The 20,640-nt window shown below is 50.0% G+C and overlaps 1 protein-coding gene across 31 annotated transcripts in view; it reads right to left on the bottom strand.

Annotated features, from left to right (window-relative positions):
* Nucleotides 1-19,775, bottom strand: part of PCBP3 (poly(rC) binding protein 3) — a 59,035-nt gene extending 39,260 nt beyond the window's left edge. For 26 of the 31 annotated variants that reach the window (XM_069860893.1, XM_069860885.1, XM_069860878.1 and 23 more), the window contains exons 1-3: nt 19,685-19,775; nt 11,666-11,727; nt 10,512-10,617 (exon numbers count right to left, since the gene is read on the bottom strand). In XM_069860893.1, the coding sequence (XP_069716994.1) occupies nt 10,512-10,577 (66 nt within the window). In that variant the 5' untranslated portion in view covers nt 10,578-10,617; nt 11,666-11,727; nt 19,685-19,775. Of the gene's footprint in view, nt 1-5,460; nt 5,552-10,506; nt 10,620-11,665; nt 11,728-19,684 lie in introns of those variants that run through there. The other 5 variants (XM_069860866.1, XM_069860867.1, XM_069860868.1 and 2 more) reach the window with 5 other exon arrangements.
* Nucleotides 19,776-20,640: the final 865 nt, after the last annotated feature.

Here is a 20,640-nt window from a genome sequence, read left to right as displayed (position 1 = left end):
GGGAAGGGCAGGAGGAACCAAGGCTCTGCAGGACACAGCGGTGGGGGCAGACAGGGGGCCAACAGTCTTGAGTGAAGGGCTTACACTGCAGTGAAAAAGATCCAGGTCAGGCACTGGAAAAGTGGCGCCCCACAGCCATGAGCTGTCGGTGACAATGTCATTCTGACAGTCATCATTGTTTAAATCCTACAAAGATTTGCACATTTGCAAGCAGAACTCATCCCTGTTGGACAACTGCATTTATAACCTTGACAGAGAGCTATGTCCAGGGTCTGTCACGCTTCAAGAGTGTACCCAATTTAGTCTTTTTCCCCCTAGCCAGAGGCTAAGAAATGGAAGCCAGGAGACCACCTCGCAGTGGGAGATGCTCTGCCAGGGGTGCAGACAAGCTCTGAAAGACCCACATCTTACCCAAGGATGCCAGTGCAGCCAGCATTGGAAGCACACCCCGCAGGAGACTGAAGGGTGAGACAATCAGTTAGCAGTCCCCTATGTGCCAGTTTTTACACGCTATTTTTCATGGGAAGACCAAAAGACACCCAATAAAGGATCCTCATGGTCATAGGTCCATGACAGCTACTTGTAAAGGAGGACACATGATGGGGAGCTGTGCGGACCTCAAAGGACAGGTGGCCTGGAAATGAGAGACCTTGCAAAGGGCTCCAGGCACACTCCCAGCAACCTTTTAACCTAGTGGGGCAGCTGAGAGGACAGCACTTCTGAGGCCTCAGGAAAGCAGAAAGCAACAGGCACATTATATCTCACTGACATGGCAGAGACTGCACAGCCTTCACCATAACCTCAAGGAGGTAACTCAGTCCTTACCTGAAAGGGCGGAATGGATGTAATCAGCACAAGACTTTTGCCTATCCTGTTTCTACACCACTGCTGCATGGATGCATGTGTGACTGCAACAGCTGCAGAGCAGGCACCAAACCCCCCTACCACTATTTTCCTTGATCCAGCCCTCAGGGACATAGCCTCCTACCCCCTTTATCCTTCTCTCCACCTTTGTCCACCCTTTCAGGCATCCTGGACAGCTGGGGCAAGGGGATATCTGCTTCCAGTGTGTCCTCCAAAACAAATGAGGATGCAACCAGGAGCAGCTCAGAGCAGCAGACATCCCACGGCTCCCCCATCCGTGACCCCCCTCATTCGCCTCAACCAGAGCCTGCCCTGGCTTTAATCTCACAGGCAGCATCATCCCAATAATTTCCCTCCATTTTCAATCTGCTGATCTGGGGGCAGCCCACAAATCCCTTCATCCTGAAAGCAAAGCAATCTACTGCCTCATCTCATCCCATCTCCATTTTGCTCTCTCTAATCCCCAGAAACAGGGTGTGTCTTGCAGTGCATGGACTGCCCTGGAGGGGTCTGTACAGGTGTTGGTGGACAAACAGACTGACCAACTCGGATCATTCAAGGGCAAACAGGAGATGCCAGGTCAAGATGGTCAAGGAACATGTTATTTTAACATGCTCCATCTCTACAAAAAACCACAATTGATTTAGCTGCTGAATTATTTTTTTTTAAATAAAAAACATCAGGAGTGTAGTAGATGCAGGATGAAAGATTGGGGATTGGGAGCTGCTCTCATGCATGCCACCAAATTCCTCAGAGTGCTTAGGGTAGGTCCTAGACCCCACTAATCCAGGGATGAGGAAACAGGCAGGTCTTCCTGTGTTATTCCCCCATCTCCAGGCTGGGGACATAAGGAACACACTGGGGACATAAGGAACAGACTGGGTACAGCATCTGCCGGTCCTCTCCACATTTAGGAAAATGTTTGGGAACAAATGAGACCCATGGGGGAGCCACGACCAGTCTGACTCCATAAATCCCAGTTCCTTCAGGCTCAGGATTGCATCCAGCATTCTGCCTGTGCCGTTTCTCCACAAGCCTAAAATCCATGACATTCTCTCCAGCAATTAGGGAATGGAATACTGATGGGAGATGTGGGAAGGGAGAGCCTTGGAGGCTCCCTGTGTTGAAGAAGCAATCCAATATCGCTTGATCAGGACCAAGCAGATTGGTTGGGATGCAGCACTAACCGCATCCTTCCTTTTTCAAGCATCAATTTGCACAGGGCTGGAGAAGACAGGGGTAGTAGTGACTGCATGCTCGGCAGCCACCACAAGGCCATGTCCTCCCTGATGCTGCCCCCAGCCAAAAGCACCTCGAGGAAGGAGGACATAGGAGAGACGTGTGACAAAGCTAGCCAGCAGCCGTGCCAGTGGTGGAAAGGGCTGCACGGACCCCATCCTGTGCTTAGTGATGGCAGCTCTCCCTGGCTTTGGACAGCAAGGAGGAGGATGGGGGCCCTTAGTGGCTGGGGGTGGATCGCTGCTGCGCCACACTCAGACCCTGACAGCAGGCTCCAAATCTGTCACTCCCGATCTGTTTTCACTTCAGCTAAACCTCAACCCTGATTAAAATCAAGGAGAGCCGCCTTCTCCTCTCTCCTTCTCCCCATGGTAGGTCTTCTGTGACCTCGGGTCTAAACATTGAGCGAAATGCACCGGCAAGGGAATTAGTGAATTTGCATGGCTGGGAGTCAGGGCTGCTGGGGAAGGGACCATCCCCACCTCTGTCCCCATATCTGGCCGTGAGGGCATGGCAATTGCAGCAGTCTCATTCCTGCAGGGCTGTGGGTGTCTTCCGAAATCCAGGGCAGGATGCACCACCAATAACACCCTGACCTGACTCTACCATGGGCAGGTGGTACCCTGGCACCTGGGGCAGATGGCGCATCCATAGGACGGAGCAGGTCTGCTGCAGTGAGATGCCCTGTGCTGGCAACCGCTGCACACTACCAGCTCATTTAGCAAATTATAGAATCATAGGATGGTTTTGGTTGGAAGAGATCTTTAAGAAAGATCATCCAGTTCTAACCATCCCTGCCATGGGCAGTGACACATTCCAGTGGATCAGGTTGCTCCAAGCCGCATCCAGCCTGGCCTTGGACATCTCCGGGGATGGGGCATCCGCGACTTCTCTGGGCAACTTGCGCCAGTGCCTCACCACCCTCACAGGAAAACATTTATTCTTAGTATCACACCTAAATATCCCCTCTTTCAGCTTAAAACTATTCCCTCTCATCCTATCCCTGCACTCTGTGATGAAGAGCCCCTCCCCAGTTTTCCTGTAGGCAAAAGACTGAATAAAATAAAGAAATTAAACCAGATATACGTGTGCATGCCATCGCAGCACTGGGAAAGATGCATTCAGCGAGAACCAGAAAAAAAGCTCACTAGAGGGATGGTGACAGCCCTCACCCATTGAGGAAGTATTTAAATTCACTTTTCATTTCAGCTGGCCAAAAGGCAGCTGCAGAGGCCTGGCAAACTCAAGCCACATAGGCTTGCCCTCCAGAAACAAGGACTCCATGCCAGAAGTGCCACCCCCTGCAGCATGATCCAGGGCTGGGAAGGCACCCTCTGCTTTGCCAAAAGCAGACACAATGCTTCACTACAAACTGGAGCTGAGGCTGGAAGCACTCTGCCACCAGCAGGATAGGGCTCATCCCCATGCACCAGGCAAGAGCCCCCCTGCCACAAGGAGTCCCACAATGTGCTGCCAGCAAGGTGTTCACTCCCCTTGCCACACAGACAAAGTCCATTACCCAAACAGGTATGTCACTTGGAGATAAAAAATAATGTTTGTCTAAGAAAAGTGGCCCCGGGACCACCAAACCATGGAGGGGAAAAGCACCATTGATAGCTACCAAGAAGAGCATCCTGCAAGCTGGTGAGCATCTCCCTGTGCAGGAGCCCAGGACCCCTCCGTTTCCACCTCAGATCGGTGCTGGAGGTGGTTTGCTTGGTCTGCTCTACACAACCCATGCCACCGATTCTGACAGCATTTGTATTATCTGATCCTATGCACTAATACCCCACAGCCACTCTAATACAACTTGGAGGCAGAATTCGCACCTATTGAAACATGAACATTAAAATAACATCCAGACCAGCTCAAGAGCATTTTTTCCCCTTGGTCTTGATCAGTAGCTTTTTATCTCCAGCCCAATATGATCAGATTTCTTCAGAAAGAAATATCCCCTTAATTCAGCAGGATTAAAAGAGTATTTTTTAGTTATTTCTCAGGAAGAAAGAGTTTCAAATTTGCTTTTGCATCTGAGAGCACTAAATATGTTTCCATAAATCAAGCCATAAAAGAGGAGGAAAGTCTAAGCTTAAGAGCTTCAGAAATATTACTGACTTATTTGGGAAATTCTGTATTAAAGGCAAATCCCTAGATATTAAGAAAAATTGCCCTTTTTCAGGGTTTGGTTCTGTATCAAAATGCAGGCTAGCACCTGTCTTTGCCTCTGTCAAAACAAAGGTCAATCATTTTATGGAAACTCAAACACAACACCATTGATCCGCTGTTTCTCATTTATTTTTAAGTCGGATGTGACTTCTGAGTAATAAAATAAGATTTTCCAATATGGTTCACATTAAAATTACATTATCCCAGAAAACTCAGATTACAAGAAAAATACATCCAAGAACATTTTCCCTTTCTAATAAGGAGATGATATTTTGGGGTTGATTTCAACAGTCTTCTATAACATTTGCAACTAATATTTCACTTTTCTACTTATAAAACAATGATGTAACCAACGAAAATGCAACAGAAGTGCTACGGTATCAGAAAGAATTTAGGCACCTGGAATAAAATGGTTACATGAAGGCAAACAGAAGACAAAGCGAGCCTCATAAGGAAGGGGATTCCTCTCCCCAGATCAAATTTCCCCCATGCAATGAAAAAAATTATTAATGGAAATAGAACAAAAGGTAAAAATTAAATCAAACATGGTTGGGTTATTACATTGCCAGATCAAGATGCCAGATCTATGATATTTTATCGATTTCTTTAAGGCATTCAATTTGTGCTATTTCCACCCTGAGTGCGTACATAAACAACACTGTCCAAAGCCTGCACTGTAAATCCCGCAAATTAGGAATGGCTGGATATTCTGGTTAAAGCAGAGATCGACGCTTTCCTGCCCAGGGATAGGATCTTTGGCGTTAACCACAAGATACAGGTAAAATTGAATTTACAAAAGAAAGCATATGCTAGAACAGAGAATGAAGATCTTGCTAAATAATTTTGCAGAAATATGTTGCAAAAGAAAAATCGTAAAATTTTTGCAAAACAATCTTGAAAAAAACATTTTTGCAACTGTTTTATAGGAGAGACTTGAGGAGCAGCCATTCACTTCAGTGAGCCCCTTTGCTCACGTACCTGTTTCTCCCATAATCCCACCTCCCTCCGACACAGACTTAAATTTCCTCTACAACTTCATTTAAGATGGCTCTTAAGCATCCAAAGCTCTTTTAACTCATATCGAAGCCCCAGACCCGACTCATTTCATGATTCTTTCCTGATTTTCATCAGTAGGAAAAGTTGCACGCGGCAGGCGGTCTTCCACCAACACAATCTTTTAAATCTTCTTACCTTCCCCAACGAGCCGCTTTAGTGCCGATTTGATGAGAGGGGCGTCCAGACAGATGGCCAGTCTTTTCACGTTTGGAAAGGATGAAAAATGCTATGGGGGAAAAAAAATCCCAGTGATTTTTTTTTGCCGTACAGCGCAGAGGGCTCAAAACCTCATTGGCCCTGGGAGGGCCACCACGTGGCATGGGATGAAGAGCATGTGACCTATTTTCTCCCATGTCTCTCGGTTTGCTGGAAAAGGGGATGCTGATGTTCTTGTCATTTCAGTGGGCTTTGATTTTTTTTCAAATTTTTTTAAAGGCCACTGAGCAAATCGAGTTGCCTCAAGGCGATGAGGGCAAACCAACCAACGCTTTCAACATGAAGGAGAAAGGAGCTTGGGTAGGAGACTAGAATACTGCCTGTGTGCAAGGGGTAATTTGGAGATGCTTTACCAGGGTACCGGCAGAGTAGTGCTTGCCCACCCACTCCATGAACAGAGCCTCTGGGAGGAAGAGGAGGGCATACAGCTGCAGGTGATGAGTTGTGCTAAAACCTCCATCTCAGAGGCAGCAACAGCAGTGAGAAGGACAAGGCTGAAGCCCTGACTGCAGACCCCACAGCTCAGCTAGCTCCCTGAGCCTTGGAGGAAGGGGATGTGTTACAACTGCTCCATCACTGATAGAAGATTATCTCATGTCCCCACATTGCTCGTGACTCCCCCCCCGACAAGCTGATTCCAATCTCTGCTGCCATCCTGGCTAATCATAGTGGTTGCAACAACCAGCTGCTCCAAGAGACGACAAGGCTCCTGCTCTGGAGGCAGAGGGTCTGCTGAAATAGCTTTCTTGGAAGAAGGATCAACTAGGGTGGAGGGAATTTGGGGTGTCCTGGGTGGGCATTGCTTGCTCCCACCAGTGCATGGTCCCACCAGGTTCAAAGGGCATTTCAACTTTGAAATTACTTTCCCCTGCAGACACTTGCCAAATCTAAAACCCAGCACAATCCTGGGATGCAGCACTGCCCCAAAGGGGTCCCCAAGGCCCTGTGCAGCAAGGCAAACCAAGCTATAGCTCCCAGCATCTGCCTTTGATGCTGCAGACCCCTTCTTGCCCCACCTTTGTATTTCCCAGGGCCAGCAGCTCTGAGCCACCACATCCCAAAGAGCCATGGTCCACAGGCAAAGAAACTCTTGGCCTTCCCTCTGTAACTGTAGGTACCAGCCTACTGGAGCCTGGACACTGTTTGTGGAGGAGAAAAGCAATTTTTTGAGCCCAAGACATCCTCTCGCTTTTCCCATCAAAGCTCAAGCCCATAGGTCATGCCAGTCAAAACCGGCATTTTTCTGGCAGTCTGAATCTCCACCTGGCAAATCCCTCAGCTGGGCCATCGTGTCGTGCCAAGGACATGCCTGTTCATCACCCCTGCCAATGGAAAGCCCCAGATGAATCTACCTCTGGCATCTGCCCTTGAATTTCAGTTATATTATTCCTGCAGATCAGCTGCCTCCAGCCATCCTATCATCCAAGCACTTGAGCCCTTCTTATCTAAGGGTAACACCTCAGGCTCCTCAAAGAACCAGCTGGGCTTGGGCTTTGGTTAGAAAGCACAGCTGAAGTTAACTCCAGCTGGAGGCCAGGTACAAGTGTTTTTCCCCAGGGCTCAGTGCTGGGTCCAACCCTGTTCAATGTCTTTATCAATGACCTGCGTGAGGGCATTGAGTGCACCCTTAGCAATTTTGCGGATAACACTAAGCTGGGTGGAAGTGTCAATCTGCTGGAGGGTAGGGAGGCTCTGTAAAGGGATCTGAACCTGGCTGCTGCTTCTCCATCACTGCTGTTCCCATGCACAGGACTCTGCACAGGAATGGGAGGCCTCAGGAGCACAGTCCCTATGCTCAGGTCCTTCCTGAGGCCAGATTGTGCCACCACAATTAAAGACAAAAGTAAAATGTTAAAGTGACCCATATGGTGTAGAAAAGTGCATGGTTTCACCTGAAATCCTCCCTGACTCAGAGAATCACTGCTCCAGTCACCAACCAGACAACGGGGCATTTTATTCCAACGAATACAAGCTGAGGGAGAAACTTGCCAACCTCAAATGAAAATACAGACCCAGCCAAAAGTTCTCAGCTTGCTGCTTTCCCCTCCTGTGTTTTGCGATGGCCAGTGTGTAAAGGGAGAAAAGACACCCCGCCACCTTCCAGCCCTGCAACTCCTATTCACAGCCCCCTTGCCCTTCTCCAGTGACGCCCAGTTAAATCTGGCTCCCGAGTAATCTTCTGAATAATTATATAATAGAGAGGCAGGCAGAGAAATTATTTCAGGCTGCTCTGTCAATAGAAGGGAAGCTGGATTAAAAGATCAGAACAAGCAATACTTAGATTAAAATGGTTTGTTATTTTCAGCTGCAGAAAATCCATGGCTAAAGCACGGAAGACATTGAGGGAAGGCGCATCATCTTTCTTTCCCCAAAAAGGAGCTTTCTACATATTAGCCAAGGCAAGTTCTATGTTTTCAGCCTCTGCTTGGGTTTTGTTAGCCAGTTGCTCAAAGAAATATAATTTGCTGGTGTGTATGGCATTTTACCTAAAGACCTTAAAGCAGTGCAGAGATGCTTCAAGTAACATTTTGCTCTGTGAGCCGAGTCTGAACTAAACACCATCAACGCATCGCTGCTTGTTAAGACGTCAGGCCCCTTGAGTCAGGAGAGCTGGCGCGCAGCTTGGCAGACAACTTCATTCCCTGCGAGGAACGTGCCTCCTGGCACACAGCATGGGCTTTATCGGTACCAACACCTTTGCCTTTAGCATGTGCCTCCCAAACACATGAGCTGATGGCAAGCAGATACGAGGCTTATCAGTGGTGGAGACGTGGCTGCAGCTGGGAAGAAGCCCATCAGACAGTTGGGCAGCTCTCTGCAGGTGTCCATATGGGTCTCCCTGGCCCCCAGCAAGGTCAGTAGCACAGGGTGCCATGCTGGGCCCTGCTCTGACTGATTGCTTTAGAAAGGCATGAAGAGGAGGCAGGAAAAAAGAGGGTGAGAAAGGGACCCAATGCTAGGGGCCAAGCTTTCTGCAGGGCACGGTGCTCATCAGCCACATCCCAGATCAATGCCATTAGCTTTGCTCGTTCACCTTCAAGTTCAGATTAAGCAGAAGGGTCAAACTGGGAAATCATTTTCCGCTGGCTGGCACACCCCCACCAGCACCCCACAGCTTTATGTCATACTGTGGCCAGCTTTTCCCCTTACCAGCATGGACACTTGCTACCCAAGCACCTTGCTCACCCCACAGCATCTCCAACCTCCAGCATCAGCACTGACCACTGGATAGAGGCCATCACACTGCCTGGATGCAAGACAGAACAGCAGAGGTTTCCCAGCACCCAGTGGTCTCCAAAAATTGAGTCCTCTTCCAGGTGTGCCCCACATCTGTAGTTTTTCTATAAAATAGTCATGGTACTACCCACACAGGGTCAGCTCTGAGTACAAAGGATGAAATCCCATGGGGCAAAAGGTCCAAGCCATTGCCTTGAAGAGAGCTAAGCATTTAAAATGCAAACCACACGTTACTTTGCATTTTGAGCCAGCAGCTTCTGGCGTGCACAGAGCCAGGCACCAGGCTCCTCTCCTGTCTGCAGATGTGGGAGAGGGTCTGAGGCACAGTCCTGGGGGAAGGGATGGGATACTGGACAGGGAGTGCACAAAGACAGAAAAAGGAGGCTGGAGACCCTCCTGGAGGGAGGCAGGAGCTGTGAGATGGCATGATGTTCATCCAAATGATGTTTTAGTAATGACTTATTGCAAAACAAGAGTCTTCACTAAAGCCAGAGGATAAAAGGCACTTGCTGGACAGATTGGAGTTATGAGAGAGGACAGTCTGGGGACTTGCTCCCAGACTGCACACTCAGAGCCCTCCCCAGCAAGGACATGTCGCACTTTTCCTAGGGTTGGTGACATGAAGCCCTTTCCGAAGATCTACTATGCTCAGGAGGATGCCACCAAGAAGGGAAGAAGCACAACCTTTCTGGAGCATAATCTCAAGTGCATCCTTCCTTCAGATCATGGCCTCCAAACTACCAGCAGGAAAGCCACAGCCACCCTCTGCCCTCCCAAACAGCATCTACAGATGGATGTGTTTGCAAGAGGCAGTCCACAGCATACAGGAGCTGCAGACAGTGACAACAGAGACCTCAGACGATGACATGCTCAAGGCCAGACAGCCACCATGTCACAAATGACCTTGGATAAGTCTCCTTGCAGGTTTTGGGGCACGTTCTACCCTTGCTGCCCTTTACTGGGTCACCTGCAGCTCCTGTGACAAACCCTCCGTCGTCTTATCCAAAGTGCACCGTCTTGTTGCAGGAACAGTGTTGCTCTGGCTAGCCTGTCCCATGGTTTTGCATGAAGAGAAGAAGGATTAGTGACACTTTTAAAAGGAAAGGGAGAAAAGAGAGATGGATTTAACTCTTATTACAACATTTCTGATTTATGGAGTTGTCTTCTTACTCAGAGATGCATGTCCTCCTCTTCGCTAATGGAAAATGTTGCCCCATCGTACATTTGCTATAGTCAATGCCTGGGACAATACAATGGCCCCAGGCCAAAGCAGATCTATTTTAGTAACAAAAGCAGAGTGGCTGATGAAAATGACCCCGTCTATGCACTTCCCAGCTTAGCTCTTTAGCTGATTTTAATGGACCCCTGTGACTAATGCAGCGGAAAGTGGGCGGCTGAGTGCAACGAGGGCAGAGGTGGCAGGACAGGAGACCTGCACAGATGCTGGACTGTGCTAGCCCTTTTGCAGAGAGTGGTCCCAGCAGCAAAACATACCTCGCAGAAGCCCTATTAGCACAATTGCACCGTACTGGGAGAAAAAAAACCCTCCCTTTTATGCTCATCCTGCAGCATTGTCCCTCACACAGATCTGGGTCATTGTGGTGCAGCAGTACCTTTCTCTGCAGAGTCCAATCATGTTCTCCCTACAGGGACATTATAGCCTAAGAGATGCCACAATGCAGCTGCAAAAACTCCCCGGGATTTGGAAAGGGACTGCGTTCACCTTACCTTACCCTGCAGGCTGGACTTGAGCTCCAGAGCGATTCCTCAGAGGGTGTGGTTTCACCAGAAAAGGGCATGCTGAGCGTGAGGCGGAAACTGGGGGTCCACCACACGAGCCTGCAGACCAGGACATGACACAGGTTAAGCAAAACACAGAGGAACAACACCAAATGGATGCTTACCATCCAGGAAAAGTGAATATCAGAGAGAAATAAAACATGGTTTGTGTTTGGGGAGGGAACAAACAATCAAGAGCATCACCTTTGGATTGTTTAAAGGACAGGCAGTAAAGCCCTGCCTCTACTTTTCTCTACATTCAGAGCAGGCTTGGGCATGTCCTGCCCCAACGTCCATCAACAAAGGGAAGTCATCCAAAAAGCTGGGCTGTGGAGGAGGGGGTCCCCAGGACACAATCCCAGCAAGAACCCCAGGTGACCACAGCCCAGGAACTGCCCCCACAGCAGGAGCATGAGCCAGGGGTCTCCTTCATCTAGAAATCAAATCACAATGGAAATACTCCAGCATGTTTCAGTGACATGGGCGCCAGGTTATTTTTATTGCTTTATTTTTGCTGCTGCTCCCAATAAGTTAACTGGGGCATGCACTTCCCGTCAATAAAATCAATTGAGCAGCCTGAGTAGTTAATAAGCTGAGTGCCAGAGGGTAGAAAAATGTCTCCATTGCCCAAAATATTCTTTGGGCAGCGAGACACATGAGCTGCAGGCCCCACTGGTCACTTGGACTTCGTGCTACTTTTGACGTGCTGGGGCAGCTTGTGTGTTGTAAGGGGAAATCTTCCTCTTCTTGGTGACTCAGCAGCCCTCACACTTGTCTCCAGCAAGAGGGGAGCCCATGGGACCCCCCGAGGTCAGTCATCAGTCCTATCTGCTGCTCACAGCAACATTGATACTAAGATGAAAGCAGATTGCCCAGAGCTTTGTCCCTCTGGGGTTCGGAAACCTCCATGGATAGAGACAGCACAGGCTCTCTCAGCGACCAACTGCCCTCAGAACTAATGTTTTTTTTCCCTTTCTCTCTAAAGAGCATCCGCATCGTCCAAGGTACTGACTGCATCCCCAGCTGGTGTCACCAGCAAGCAGGACAGGTCGCACATAAACTGCCAAAAATCAATTGGAAAAGATGGGAAACCCAAACTGCCACTCACCAGGTTGAGGAGATTGTTGGGCAGAGGACTGGGGGTCAGCAGCGGAGGCAGCAGGGAAGGACCTGTAAGACAGCATGACACCTCAGCAACCTGGGGTGCCCAGCCAGCCCCCACAGGCAGGAACCTACAAGAGCATCTTCCCAGCACCACCACTGTGGCCACGAGCAACCCAGAAGACGGGAAAGTGCATAGGTAAAACAGTCCTGAGTAAAGGAATCCTTGCTAATTTTTTTAATGCTGATTAGCACAAATTCCTGATCCCTGATGCCAGTATTGAGAAAGAAAAAAAAAAAAGAAAAAGAAAAAAACTCGACTACAGCATCAGCTCCATCAAAACCCGCAGAAGTGAGGTGGCTCAGACAAGAATTTAGGATGCTGGAAGGACAAGGGGTTGCAAGGAAAGCCCTGTCCTGCTCCCCAGCACTGGTGCAGATGCAAGTACCTCTGTCACAGCCTCATGGGTGGATCCTGTTTCCCCGCTGCCCATACAAGCACAGAGTAGTAACCCACGGCAACACAGCCCACTATTTCCCAAGGAAGAAAACTTTAATTTGTGTTTCAGATCATAGCTTTGAGTTTATCCCAAGACAAGGCTTAGCAGTCAGGAAATGCATCATTAAAGAATTTGTCAGCAGTTTTCGTAATCAAATATTGCTCTATCTCCCAGCTTCTTCTTATGTTACAACCCTTCCACCCTGATGCTAACATGCTACATGGTAAGTTCCCAACCACAACCCCATGGTCTTACACTGTGCACCATGTGTGCACCCATGTACAGAAAACCCTGCTTCCACCACAGCTTTTTTCTCTAAATGTTTGGTGCAGGCAGAATTCCAAGCCAGTTTCAAAACATCTTATTTCTATGTCCTGCAGCCCTCTGAGATGCACGGGAGTAGGTCAGTCAAACTGTATGTTTGTCAACCGACCTAACTCATGTTCTCTGCTGTTCAGGTGCAGATCATCTCCAGGTATGGACATGCCTGTGCTTCACAAAGGACTGGCGCCACACTAGGGGCAACCTCAGTTCCAGCATGCACCTCCAATAATCAAAAAAGCTGCCTCCAATCAGAACTTTCAGCACTGCAAAGCACATCTTGACCATGGCTGCTTTAAGCATCCCCTGACACCTCCTGTGGGGCTGCTACTAGAAGAACTCTGCGAGGTGCAATAGTTCAGAGGCACCACCACCACGGCTGAAGAGCCACTGTGTCCCCACATCACATGACAAGGGTGTCTTGTGTATCAGTGACCAAAGCAAGGCAGTCAGGAGGCACCCTGAGCTTCTGGACAAACAACTTTTTGGTCTACTGAAAGACTATTATCCTCATCATCATCTCCTAAATCCTCTCTCTACCACGGCTTAAAGCCCCTACACCTGGCAGTACAAGCAGAAGAGTAAAGTATTTTTTTTCCCAGTTGTTTCTCTATAGTGAAACATGCTTTGGTGCCACAAGGAAGACACCAGCAAGCTTATCACACCAAGAGCGTTCTATGCCCTGATCCACGGCAGTGGAGAGCACAGCTCCAAGCCTGCATAACCAGCTCACCCGCTAGCTCTCATGGACTAGGAGACATTGGCAAATTTGGTCAGCAGTGTTCTCTAGAGGTCACTCACGATGCTAAAGGAGTCATCTGTGAACAACAGAGGTGTTCAGATCTCAGAAAAATCACACCTGTTGCTCCCAGATAAAAGCACCTGAGGATGCAGTGAATTGCAACACACTGATGAGGCCAGTCCCTCCAAAACTTAACCTCTGTAGGTAGACTCTGACACTGTCCACATCCTTAATTCATCCCAGAGAGGCACCAAGCAACCTAAACAGCACAGACCCCACACAGGACAGCACTCACCACAGGCTCAGCATCACCCTCGGGTTAACGTAACCATGCACACTGGAGGACTTGGCCACCTTGTTCCAAGGGGCTAAAAATTTCCCCATATTTGGTCTTGAGTGGGTAAGGAAGAATCATGGAGATGTGGCCAAATGTTCTCTGAAGAGGGCATCATTAGGATACAAAGGTGAAGCTTCATGCTCTCGCCCAGCCTCAGAGGTGAGCTGACATCCATAAGTGAGCAGGCTGTGACCAGACCATGGAACCCTGACAACTTCCCCACTTTTGCTCAGGCTGAGCAAGCTGGTGAGCACTGCTCTTAAGGACACCTGCAGGCATCCAGACTGGGACATAGACATAGACATGGGGGCTGCCCGTGGGTGCCCATGTCTAGAACACCCCAGCTCACACACTACCCTGCTGCCAAGTCCAACTCATCAGATCACACTGAGAATAATTCTTAAGGGTCCCTCAAAGCTAAGCTTGCTCAGGCAAAACCAGGTTATCAGCTGTCTTGCACATAGTCTCCCCGTCTCTGCACATACTGTGGGCTGGCAATGCAGAAACAGCCTCATCAGGAACCCAGTACACTGCCCTATCCTATCATCCCAAATACCAGCGGGTCTTCATATATCCCCTAAAACATACCATTTCCTCTCACAACCCCCCCAAAAAAAGCCTACTCCCACATCCAGCCTGCATCTCCTGCAAACTCAGCCAGCCAAGCTGGACTTCAGCTTCCCCTCACCCACGAGTATTCGGCTTTTTGTGCTCACAAGGCATCTTGCTTGGCCCTGTGTTTGGGACTGTGGGGCATTTGTGTGAGGTCCAAGGTCCAGAGAGCAAGGAGATTTGCAGATGTCTTCTTGCTTTGTTGCAACCCCCAGGGAAAACTCAGGCTCTTTGGGAAAACACACTGTGTGGCTGGTGAGGGATGTACTGGATGGGATGGGGATGTTCTCCCACTGTATCACCAAATTCCTGAGCTATAATACACCTCCTAGACAGGAAGCTCAGCAAGACAGATCCATGTGCATTACCGTGTCCCCTTGTGTCAGAGGGGACCCTGCTCACACTCACTTAGGGTGCAGCAGCCCCTGCACTGATGGGATTCACTTTGTTCTGCTGCTTGGGTTTTTCAGTGCCATCGCTCATCAAGCAGGGGAGAGAATGATCCTCCCCTGACCTGCGTTCCCATCATCCGCCTTACTGGGTGTTTTACGCAGACAGAGGCAATGATTTTAATGTCCTAGTGAACAAGCTGTCGGGACGCATCAGCCTCAAAAGGCAGGATTCAGCAATGGTTTCTCCTCCCAGGCGCTGCCTGGGCAAGGAAAACCAATTCCAGCTCTATACAAAAACACGCGTGTGCGCGCGCGCTGAGTGTGCCACCGGTGCCTGTTATTTTCCAGCCTTTTAATAAAACATCCTTCAAAACCCCATTCCCCAAGAAAGGCAGGTGGTGAGCCCAAGGTGTGGGGCCCATAAGTGAGCCACTGCCAGGACGGCACAGCTACTGGGCAGGCAGAGTGGGCAGCCCCGCGGGCAGGAGCTGGCATGACGTGATGGGACCTGAGCGCTCCAAAGCCATCAAGAGTCTCAGCAGAGATAAGCTGAGAAAAGCCATGAGCAGAGCTGACATCTGCCCCTTGGGCGGGTACCTAATGAGCAGAGACATTGTCCATTTGGGGAGAAGAGATAAAGTTAAAAGATTTCTAAGCTGACACCTGGCAGCCTCCATTGGTATTCCTGGTGAAACAGCAAGGGAAGGAAAATTGAGATGGGGGTCTGAAACTGGTCCCCCCCCCGGGCTCTGCAGCTGTGTGTGAGCAGGATGGGGATGGTGCTGGTATCTCAGCATCCTGTCTCTGCTGCCTGGAGATAGGATTTCCTGCAACATTAGAAGAGAATCTGGTGTTTTCCAAGCGCTGTCCCAGCAGGATCACCCCCAGGGCTGTTTGGCAGGATCCCACCTGCCAAAAATGCAGCAGCACAGGGTGAGCACATTCCTGGGCCCAGCAGCGTGCCAGACCTATTCTTGGCTGAGATGCAGGCATGGGTAAAGGCTCCCATGTCCCATGGTTGAACAGGACGACACTTGGCAAAGTCCCAGCCCCCAGCCTCACCCAGCAGACCCCCCTTGCTGCTTCCACAAACCTAGTTCAGTCAGCCCTTATAAATCCAGTGTCTGTAAGCCCACTTGTCATCAGCCCTTCCCTAACTTACCTCCAGCCTCTTCTCTACCCACCACCTTCAGACAGTGCCTGGTGATGAGATGGGAGCAATGGAGCGGCAGAGAGAAGAGCCCCGTATCACCCTTATCGCCTCCCATTTTTCCCTCAGGAAAACCTGGCTCTAAAAGCACTTGTGAACCAGCAAGCCTCCTCCCACTAACCTCCAAAGCCTCGGCTTCTTGTGGGTTTTCCTGGGAAAGCCTGCACCAAGATGCTTTCCTCCACACCCACCCACCCCTTTTCCCAAAGGCCAAGGAGGTTTTACAAGGCAATCATCTCTGTGGGACCATCCTGGTCCCTCATCCTTGAGCATCCTCAAGGCTTTCTACCAGCCAACAACAGCTGGAAAAAACTTGCCATTGCTCCACACAGCTTTCTTCAGCTCCACTGACAAACACCCTCAGGTCTGAACAACTTTGCAAGCAGGACTTTCACCCATCTATCTCAGGAGTCTTTAACTCCTTCACAACAGATATGCCCAAATCGGGGTGCAAATCCAAGGGGTCTTTTCCCAGGATGCACAGGAGCTGGGACAGCAGCTGGGCTCCAGTCACTCCTCCCCAGCACCTGCTGAGCCGCTGGGATTGAGCAGATGGAGCAGCCACAAATCCCCCCGTAAGCCAAGGAAGGGGACTAATCTCCTAGAGGACAAATCAGTTGGCAAGGGGGGAAGCTCAGCTTCTTGCCTTTTCCTCCCTCTTCCGGCAAATGCCAAGGCATCTGGAGTGCCTGGAGGAACCCCAGCATCCCAGAGGGCAGAAGAGGCAGTGCTGGGGACTTGAGCACCCAACTGAGACCTGGTTCAGGGACAAGCAGATATTTCATTTAGGTCACAGTAAGCTAAGCCGTAAGTGCCCTACCCAGGGAGACAGCTGGTGTCTCCTTGGGGAAAACCACATCTGGGGGCAGTTAAAACTTCCAGAGCACTCCCCAGCCACAAACAGCTGAGGCTTTGCTAAACATGAGAAGCCCTTGGTGAGCGTAGGAAGGCTTAGGAGCAGCCACCGGAATGAAACACAGCATCTGCAGAGGAATGCCTGGTCCTTCCTTGGCTTTGGAGATGGATGGGGATTAGATGTATTGTGTTGGGCTAGTTTGGGTTATCAGGATGGGATCTGGAGAACCAAGCATGCTTTCTCCAAAACCTAGACATCACTAAAAGGATTAGGAGTGATGTAATGAGCTGATGTCAAGGCACTTGAGATGAAGCCAGTCCCCACCAGCAGAAGCCACCAGCAGCTCCCCAGGACATCACCAATGGCCAAGCCCACCCTATGCCTTTCAGAAGGTTGTTTCTGACCCAAAGACCCCAGAGCAGAGGTCAGCCCAAGGAGACCCCAGGGTCTGCACAGCCTGGTCTTGCTCTCAGGACCATTTGCAAGCAGCCAACTCCCTCCAATTCATTTTCCTTCTTCTCCAGAGGCAACTGAGAGTGAGTAGGTCAGCAAATTTGGTGCCATCCTCCGTTCTTCTGAGTTGCTGTTTTTTTTCCCTTCCATCCTTTCTTTGCTATTGCCTCTCTTCTCTTGCTTAAGGGCTGGCAAAAATACTCCTGCATGCTTCAAGGGAGAAACATCTCACCAGATATTGTCAGCTCTACATGCAAAACTCTGAGGTGTTTTGTAGCCACAGCAGGGATAGCTATCAATGACAAGTATGAGCACTTCAAAAGAGTCTCATGAGCACTTCAAAAGAGAAGGCTACAACTCCAAGGAAGGGCAGTGACCATACCGGCTGGGATACATGGCATCTGGGCACAGTTTGCACCTTAGTCATGGAATCATAGAATCACAGAATCACAGAATCACAGAATCACAGAATGGTTTGGGTTGGAAGGGACATTAAAGATCATCCAGCTCCAACCCCGTGCCATGGACAGGGACACCTCCCACTGGATCAGGCTGCTCAAAGCCCCATCCAACCTGGCTTTGAACACCACCAGGGATGGGGCAGCCACAACTACTCCAGGTAACCTGTGGCAGAGCCTCTCTGCCCTCAAAGGAAAACATTTCTCCCTAATATCTCATCTAAATCTCCTCTCTTTCAGCTTAAAACCATTGCTCCTCATCCAATCTTTGCGCTCCCTGATAAAGAGATGCTCCCCAGCTTTCCTGTAGCCCCTTTCAGTACTGAAAGCTGCTCTGAGGTCTCCCCAGAGCTTTCTCTTCTCCAGACCAAACAACCCCAACACTCTCAGCCTGTCATTGTAGGGGAGGTGCTCCAGCCCTCAGATCAACTACGTGGCCTCCTCTGGACATGCTCCAACAGATCCATGGCCTTCCTGTGCTGAGGACTCCAGAACTGAACACAGGACTCCAAGTGAGGTCTCATGAGAACACAGTAGAGGGGCAGAACCTCATCCCTCAATCTGCTAGTCACACTTCTTCTGATGCAATCCAGGATATGGTTGACTTCCTGGGCTGCAAGTTGGTCCTCAGATGGAGGAGCGCGGATGGCCAGCAGAGCCTTGTGAAGCCCTGTCTGAGGTGTAACACACATCAGCAATGGTATAACATCACTTCTGCTGCTTGCTTGGGAGCAGGTGCAGAGCCTGCATGCAAGGAAATGTCCTGGGAGAGGGAGGGTGAGATATCAGTGTGTGCCCCTAGGAACCACAGCCACCCATGCTGTGCAACTTCAGGTCCCTCACTTGTCCATCCGCACTGCTGTCCAAAATCACCTGGAGGAGTAACACATTTTCGCAAAGAGGAAACTGAACCACAGATGTGTACAGATGAGTGAGGTACCTGAAGACTTCCACTTAGGTGGATTTTTTAGCAGAGAGTAAAACCCCGATGATGCTATAGGGCCTGCTTCTCTGCACCCCAACATGCACTCACCATCCTCCCCATCACAGTTTTGTGTCCTGCAAGATCCCTAGCCTTGCACAAGGTCAGGGAGCCTACCCTGGCTGTCCCTAAAGCATCGTCCTCCACTGACACAAAGCATCCAACATAGCCAAATGAGGAGAATCTCCCCCCGAGCTAGGAGAGGTCAGAAACTTACGGATTTTGTCCTCTGGCTTTGGGCTTTGCAGCTTCCCAAACATTTAAGGTCATGTTGGATGGGGCTCCAAAAAGACTGATGCAGGTGAAGATGTCCCTGCTCACTGCAGGGGGGGGTGAACTGGATGACCTTCATGGTCCCTTCCAATCCAAACTGTTCTATGATTTTATGGTTCCTGAGGTGCACTTCATGGAGTGGCCACAGGCAACCACAGTGTAGAGGCTCATCTGTCCCATGGAGCTGCTCCATCACAGGGAAGGGCTTCACTTCACAGACACACTGTGGTCTCTTCTCTCCAGTTCCCTGAAAAATTGCCTTCATGTTCTCAGTCAAATAAAAGCCTTTAAATACTGAATTGTTTCCATATTTGACAAAAGGCCAGAGACACAGAGTGATTCAGTCTGTGAGCATGTCTGGAGGTCTCTGGTCCAGCTTCTGCCCTGAGCAGGGTCACTCCAGAACCAGATTAGGCTGCCTGGCTTGAAATAATTTCACCCTACAACCTCGAAATTTTTTCCAAGCCCTCTGTTTTTTCCCTGCATGCTGGGAGGAGTTCTCCTGTGGCCTTTCCTAAAACACAGAGAAGGGAGAAGAGGTTCACTGCAGGCAAAGAAACCTGGTTGCCCTCCTGCACTGCCATCACCAGACGTGCTTGTTTTTTATAATTTCAAGAGCTGAGCAGGCTCTGCACTGCCTTTGGGCTGGCTGGGCTTGAAACCAACCTTGCCCTGCAGTAGAGACCTCATCATAGGTCATCCAGCTTCCTAACATCACCTGGTAAGAGGAGATAGAGCAACCACACACCACTGCTCAGCAGCATGGAGCTGTTCTGGCCTGGCCTCACCATCACATGACACGACCTGTGCTGGGGAGGAAAGGCCACCCTCGTGCCAGGAGTCCCCTGGGCAGCCCTGGACCTGCAGCAGGGCCGTTCCTGCCTCCTTACCTCTGGGGCGGGTCCCCTGTGCAGTGTGACTTGGAGGCACATCTGATGAAGTTGGGAAGGTGATGATGTAGCCAGCCAGGTGGCTATAACCCTGTTGACAAAAGGGATGACAGTCAGGCTGTAGCGGAGCAAAAGCATCCTCCAAACAGCATTCTCTGACACAATGTTCAGCACTCAACTCCTCAGCAGCAAACCCCACAAAATCATCCCAAGGGTGATGGAACAAAGATGCTGCAATGAGAAAAGTGCAACCATGTCATGGATGGACCTGGGGGGCAGAACCCCCATCACAGAGTGCGTGCACAAGGGAGGAGGTTTCAAGGTTTCAAGGCAAAGGCCCCTGGCAGCACCCCCAGCCCTATTCCAGCTGTGGTTCTGTCTTTCCATGAGTCCTGTGTTCACGCAACGTTCACCACGAACACGATGTGGGGAGCTCCAACCAACACACACAGCAAAGCCGCACATCACGACAAGAAACCCTGCTACGAGCAGCAGCTCAGTCACTAACATCAGGAATAAACAAAGTATTTGCTACCTCCACGTGCAGCAGCACATTGCTTGTTTCCAAATGTCTTGCTTAAGTTACTATCATTTAGTGACTCTTAAGAAAAGACCCTGCTCCTTTCCCACCCCAAGCCAAGTGTGAGCAGGCTATGCTGGCGCTGGTTGCTCACCCTGCATCCACTACAGCAGGTCCTGATGACTGAGACAACCACAGATGTGCCTCAGCATCACCCAGCACCTATGCTGGAGATGCCGCTGCCCCAGTTCGCAAAGGACAAGCAGGTCCCAGCACTGCTAGGAATCAGCAGTTCCCAAACTCTGGGCCAACAGATCTGGGCACTCAGGGCACTTGGATTTTCAGGAAACCATCACCTTGGGCTGGGAATGTCTGGACAAAAGGTTTTACACCACGGCGGCAGGGACGAATGAGTCATCCTCCAGTCCTTGAAATG

Source organism: Phaenicophaeus curvirostris, chromosome 7, assembly GCF_032191515.1.
Source record: "Phaenicophaeus curvirostris isolate KB17595 chromosome 7, BPBGC_Pcur_1.0, whole genome shotgun sequence".
NCBI classification, from domain to species: Eukaryota; Metazoa; Chordata; class Aves; order Cuculiformes; family Cuculidae; genus Phaenicophaeus; species Phaenicophaeus curvirostris.
Note: the sequence above shows the minus strand (reverse complement) of the source record. Positions and strands in the feature narration are given on the sequence as shown.